Raw genomic sequence first — 7,010 nt, 5'->3', positions numbered from 1 at the left:
TGACATATTTTCTTGTTAAAATTTTCTTGGTAAAAATTGATTACGTTGAGGCGCAGAATGCGTCACCAAAACCAATATCAAATGTTTTGGAAGTTTAATTTTTACCACACTAGCGTCACCTTTTTCTCTTTGAGGTTTTTGTGGGATTAGTATTTCTAACAATTTTTTTTTTCTTAATAGCGGAAGATGGGGTCTGAGGCCTAATGGTATTTTATGCTAAAAGAGCTGTAAATGGTAAATGTTTCGAGGCGAAGCCGAGAACCTTATTTTTCATTTCGAGAACATAAATTGTCCGTAACAGTTCTTGTAGCATAAGTAGTAGTAGTATTTGTCAGCAAATTTTCTGTAGCTGAGTATGGCGCTGTTGTAGTTTTCAGGATAAAACTTCAAGAAATGAACGTATTCAGCTATGAAAACAAGGATGTCTCATTTGTAGTTTTTAGGATATAGTAGTACGTCGTCCCATGCCCTTGTAACAACGCATCTGCGTTTCTTTCCTGATACATATTTTGCTTTAAAAACATGGCGAAAAAGTTGACTTTTGTTGCAACTATCGCTACATCACGGAAAATCCCAATATACGTGTGAGATCTATATTATAAGTTACACAGCCTTTATCGAAATCTACAGATTTTCCGTGAGTGATGTTTCTTCGGCTGTAGCTACGTGGTCACATTGTCGAGGGAAGCCATTCCAACACAAATTAGCTTAGAATTAGTCCCTCTATCCGTGGCGATAACAATCTGTATTCAAATTTACTCGTCGGTTCCGCACGGCCATGAGTGCCGGTTCTCCGAAACGGCTGGATAGATCCGCGAACTGAATGTGGTTCCCTATAGTACTCGAGTCCCTCAATAAGAATAAGAAAAAAAAAAATCAGAGGTGGTGTCGCGACTTTATTTAAATTTTGTTCAACCCCACCGTGGAAGCCGAGGTCAATAAGCACACGAAAATGAGACTTTTCAACTTTTTATCCCGAGCTATGTAATGTCATTACTAATAGATCTTACAAGCTGAGGGCGTTGAAAGTGGTGCCTGAAACATGAAAACTAGTTTTCAACGCATGTAAAATACTATTTTATCCGTGTGTGGTGTGAATAACCGGTTTTATACAAGTAACATCAATTTTTACACCATCTTTCAAAACCAAAACAAAGTGTCAGTTGCAAGGAGAACTCTTGATCACTCGATGGGATTAAATAAGGTTATTCTCGCCGCACGCGCACAGATTCTGATGTTCTGTACACCTCGCATTAAAAAAAAAATTATTTCATGTGACCCAACAATCCCCTAAAGAAACAAACGAAATAATCTTGCAACTCTAAAGAAGTTGTTTTTTATAGATACTTAAATCGAGAAAAAAAATTGTTAATCCAAGTATATTTGTCTTGATAATTGGCAAATAATATCATTTTATACGCGCGTACAGAGAGAGAATTGATGTGGTATACACATCAGAGAATTAAGAAAATGGTATTGGTATGGATCAAGGCTTATTAAAACAATGTGAGCGATTTGCTCAGATTTTAAATCTGAATGAAAGTGTTGCGTGAATATTTACTTTTTTTTTATCTCCGACTCGTGAATGTTTTTACCTGTTTGTATACAATTGCAATTACATAACAACGACAAAATGTTTTGGGTCTTGATAGTTTTGGTTGTGCTTAGCGAATATAGTTGGTCTCAGCAGTTAGTGGACTATGAGTGAGTGTGACTATACAATTTTCAATTTAATTTTCTTTGGTGAAAACTTTTTGTGTGGTTCGGAAAAAGGGATTAAATTTTACCAAGAATAGTCTCCCATTTCTGGTGCTTGAATGCATAAAATAAACTTTTCAGTGAAGACGATAAACAACCGACAAATATCAATGAAAGCTTTGACGTTGCCCTTGAAGAACTTTGGCCGCTGGTAATTAAAAATGGATTGGATAAGACCATAATTCCCGACATATCCGAAGGATTTTCTTATGTGTGATACAAATTTTCCTCTTTTTTTTAATGCATTTTACACCAAACCAAGCCGTAAGAGTGAATTGTGATTTTTAAACTTGTTTTTGTAGAGGCCTTTGTTCATAAATTACAATGCCGGAGTTCTGCTAAGTAATGGAATGGTTTGGAATATCCGAAAGGTTGTACGGTATGGTGATGTATTCATGATATTGGATAATAAATCCCTTCGGCTGGGTGGAAGTGTTCTAATCGATAAAGTTGATGTAAGTCTGTTGTTGTTTTGTTTTTTATATTCATTAGTTTCACACTAAGGACATAATTCCATAAATTTCGGTCCGCTCGGGTCTGACGCCTAATGGAAAAATATTGATTTTTGACATGAAAATAGAATCGGAAAAATGAGCACGGAATTAATGACTGTTCCCTCACAAAAAAAAATCGCCACCGAATTCTCTAGATAACATTCCATTTATGTTCGTATGACCCTTGAAGCAAAAATAAATATTACTTTGAATCCAAAGTTAATTAAAGCTGTAGCGGTGAACGAGATTTGGTTAAGGAAATGTAGTTTTATTATACGAATTGTTTAACGATTTTGTTTTTGGTATATACGTATACGTAACCGGTATTGCTTGAACTTAACCTTGAACTTTTTTTTCTTCTTTTAACGTTTTGTATTTTGCATAATGTGAATTTAATTCAAATTCGTAATTGAAAGACTTTGAATGTTGACAATTACTGTGAGAGGAATGTGAGAGGACGTTTGTTTTTCTGATAATTATTTTTGATTGATTGGTTTTTGGGACATGATTTGTTGTTGGTGATACTTGACACCCGAGAGACCATTCACAAAGTATACGTTCTCTATATGAGGTGGAGGAGTCAGAGTCAGACAAAACTGTAATGATCATAAATTTTCACAAAAATAGGAAAATCCATTTTTGTGCAGCGGTAAGGAACGGTCTGAAGGTCGTTTTGCATAATATTTTATTACAATGAAATTAATTGCTTTGTTTTTCCGCTCAAAAATTACGAACGCGCTGAGGGGGTAGGAGTCCGTAAAAAGCTTTGGAACCTTTTCGAAATTCAAAGATCCAAAATCATACAACGTTTTATGGAATTCAGTGAGTGAATTCGATATTTACGCCGACTGTGTTCAATGTCACATGAACATATTTTATCGCACTAGTGCGTTAAAAAGGATTTGCAGCGTTTTCATTGCATTGACTGAACAAATATTTTATCAATTGTCAAACCGAGGCGACGCCGATTCGTGTTTCACAAACAACTATTATGTAACAGATGCATCTACAGTTCCCATCTACAGTTGCATACGAGTGGGTCAGAAAACAGTGTTTTCGAAAGTGCGTGCACTATTTGAATGAACCTTTGATGAATTCTACCTACTATACACAATTCCGCATCTGTTGAATCAAAGTATTTCAATGATGAATATGTTACTTCATACTTCCGTAAATACGTATTCGTTCACACATCACTAACGATAACTGGATAGTTACTTTATATACGTGCACTGTGCACGTAACCAAGCGAGTCTTTTTCTGTCAACCATTAGAGGTTAATATGACCTCCTGAGATACGGATGTATAGATGTCACTACCTGGTTGTTATACGTCCGTTGCTAGTTTAGTTTACTAATAATTTGCATTTCGCAACAGCTTCTCGCTTCGCTCGTTGCAAATTTAATTTGTTTTGGGTGTTATCCGCGCATGGATGTATACCATATGACAAATCTGCTAGATGGTAGATGGTATAGTACTGCTCCTAGCATTTTGTCAGACGTCAAAAAGTCTTCAAATTTTCATACATGTATGGACGTGTGCACTTGTATGTGTTGTTGGTTTTTAACTGACACGAAGAAAGCATGACTACTGTCTGCACGAAAGAAATGCACAGACTTATTCTGGTACATACCATCAGCATCCAAATATTTTTTATGCTAATGCTAGAAGCAGTGCTAGATGGTAATTACTTTAACGGTATAAGGATAACTGTTACACGAAGAGGACACAGTAACGGAAGAAAGATTATCTTAATGGGTCTCTTATTACTTCAATTTTAGTTCAGCTACGACTTCAATGCACGTGTTATGGGACTGGGCGCTACTGGTACGGTTATCGGAACCGTCACCGATACCATAGTAACGGGCGAATTTTCCATTAATTTAAATGACACGAATGTCATTCTGAACGATATGCAAATTACGTCATTCGGTGATATTGCCGTGCAACTCAAAAGTAATGTGGTTCTGCGCTGGATGTCCGAACCGTTCCTCCGGACCATTACCCGTTTGTTTCAGTCTCGTATTACGACAACGGTATCCGATGGTGTGCGAGATTATACGAGAAAGCTGTTGAATGATATCAACGACAATGACCGATTGAATATTAAAAAATATTTCCACAGCATCATCCCCATATTGAATACGAAAGATCGATGAATTGGGTCGACCGTTGCAGACATTTTTATAACATAAATCGGGGGTCGTATTTCTTCTTCGGAAGCAAGGGTGTAATTGTTATGTTGTGAGGAAAATAATATGAAAAAAAAAAACATTTTTTTTGTCATTTCTTTTTAACCAATAAAGCCATATTAAGAAAACGAGGCTTTCTTCTTTCTTCTACAACAACATCACTACCAATACCCTCTCCAGCAACAAAACTACTTTTATTAAGGTGGTGAAAGAATCAAGTAGCCTTTGGAATTTACATGTACATCATAGTCAAGTCAGTCAAAATGTAGAATAGTGTTTGTAGTGGTTTGTAGAATACAAAGAAATAAGGTGTGAATTTGACACAGAGAGCTGAGAGTTTGTTTGCTAGAGAGTGTATTTTGTCACTACCCTCCAACTCCAAAATAATATGACTACTTGAACTTAGAAGCAAAAATTTTCCCAGTGATTTTGGAAAAATATAACAAATTTAAGAGAGGAAGAGAGAGAGGGGAGCCAGAAAAATGGCCGATGCTAATGGCACGCGCGTGCGAATAGTGTATAATAGACTATTTGCACGCGCGTGCAGACGGTATTAGAATTCTAGTTTATTTTGCATATACAATGTGTTGCAGCACAGCACTGCTACTAGCATGAACAGTGTTCATTGAACACTCATTCTTCCAACGACAAAAAGCCTTCAAATTTTCAAATATATCTATTGCTTGTGTTCTGCTGCAGAAAGTACTCTATTTTACATGAAAATATTTTTCCGGTGTTTTTTAGTTGTGTGACATATTGTGAAGTTTCAGTACCCTATTCAGAGTACGACTCACGCTTGAAGTGCGTTGATGTGTTGTGCGTTTTTATTTACACTCCAAATATTTCTTATTTTCATTCTAGTAGCAGAGTTGTGGTTGTAAACGCACGTTAAAACTTTGTTTTCGAACAATTGTCCCTATGTTGCAGTCACAGATGGTGCAAAGTTCGGAGCAATTCTGAAGATGTAGTATTCAGTTATATTTGGCATTACCTGAGTAGGGGGAAACCTTACGTGGTTGTCCAGAGATGCGAAATCAACGAGAAAATAGTTCCTTCTGTAATGTTTGTCACCGCTCTAACTTGAGTAAATCGATTCAGATTTTGATAAACTGTTTTGCTCCGGTTTCGTAATCGTAAAATTAGAGCTATTATGGGGGACTGGTTTTTCGCATATAAATCTTCGGAGCTATGCAACCAACGGCATCGTTAGGCACAACTGACGAAATCTATACCTCCCCTAACAGGGGAAAAAATTGTCAATATCGGATGATGGGATCGGAAATTAGGGTTGCTTTTTTTTGCTTCTATCTTGTGTAAACATCTGATTTTCGTGAATTTTTTATTTTAGTTTAAAAGGTATGTATGACTGTAAAGCAAAGGTATTGTTTTTAGAGCACTAATAAAATAGCTGCCGCCATATTGGATTTTAGTGTTTTTGCCCACTTCTTTGAGTCATTTTCAAGCGATTTTCATTAATTATTTAGAGATGCAGTTTTACATTGTACTATTGTAATATGATTTGATTGAAGCTTTGACACTGATAGGTGTTTCATACGGGTCGACGTAGCTTATGTTTTTGTAAAAATAGTTACTACGTGACTTTGTTTTCTTTTGTAGAAGGATTCAGTAGTTGTATCACGGTCATTTTGTAAAAGGAGTCATTAGATGACTTAGCTTTATTATGTAAAACGGATCAGTAATTGTGTCTCAGTCATATTGTGAAAGGAGTTACTTTTGACTTCGGTTTATTTTGTAAAGGGAATCACTAGGTGACTTCGTTCTCTTTTGTAGGAGGAATCAGTGGCTGTGTCTCGGTCATTTTGTAAAAGGAGTCACTAGATGACTTCGTTTTGTTTTGTAAAAGGGATCAGTAGTTGTGTCTTAGACATATTGTAAACGAAGTCACTGTTGACTTCGTTTCGTTTTGTAAAAGGAATCATTAGGTGACTTCATTGTTTTTTGTATGGGGGAATCATTAGTTGTAACTCGGTCATTTTGTAAAAGGAGTCACTAGATGACTTCGTTTTATTTTGTAGAAGGGATCAGTAGTTATATCTCGGCCATTTTGTAAAAGGAATCACTATTTGACTTCGATTTGTTTTGTGAGCGCGTGCAATTAGTCCATTATACACTAATCGCACGCGCGTGCGAAAAGTCTATTAAACACTAATCGCACGCGCGTGCACTTCGCAGAAAAATTACCAATTTTACCATTACATGATAATTTGACTCTGCGGAAATAAAGACGCTTGATGACACCGATTCGACGCGACAGACCTCTAGTTCCTCCCATGTCAGAAACTGGTCTAAAGTAAGACCTTGGAATATACATATCCGAAGTAACGCCAGCCGTTAGAGGAAATTTACCCCAAAAATATGTGGAAATCAGCTTTAACCGACTGCAGATACACGTATTCATTGTAAGAAATGCTTCAAATAACTTAAACCACTTATTTATGAAGAATGGATAACAAATTCCGCTCATCCTAAAGGAACGGGCACTTGAAGGCAGATGATAAATTGAAAATTTTGTCGTAGAAAAAAACAAAATGTCTTAACAGATACT

General features: G+C 36.4%; 1 protein-coding gene across 1 annotated transcript; it reads left to right on the top strand.

Moving 5' to 3' along the window:
• The first annotated feature begins 1,419 nt into the window (after positions 1-1,419).
• On the top strand, positions 1,420-4,570 carry LOC119083044. The gene is made up of 4 exons (XM_037192666.1): positions 1,420-1,704; positions 1,840-1,969; positions 2,061-2,213; positions 4,034-4,570. The coding sequence occupies exons 1-4, from the start codon at positions 1,586-1,588 to the stop codon at positions 4,409-4,411; spliced, it is 780 nt and encodes a 259-aa protein (XP_037048561.1). The 5' UTR covers positions 1,420-1,585; the 3' UTR covers positions 4,412-4,570.
• The last annotated feature ends 2,440 nt before the right edge of the window (positions 4,571-7,010 follow it).

This window comes from Bradysia coprophila, unplaced genomic scaffold, assembly GCF_014529535.1.
Source record: "Bradysia coprophila strain Holo2 unplaced genomic scaffold, BU_Bcop_v1 contig_538, whole genome shotgun sequence".
NCBI classification, from domain to species: domain Eukaryota; kingdom Metazoa; phylum Arthropoda; class Insecta; order Diptera; family Sciaridae; genus Bradysia; species Bradysia coprophila.
Note: the sequence above shows the minus strand (reverse complement) of the source record. Positions and strands in the feature narration are given on the sequence as shown.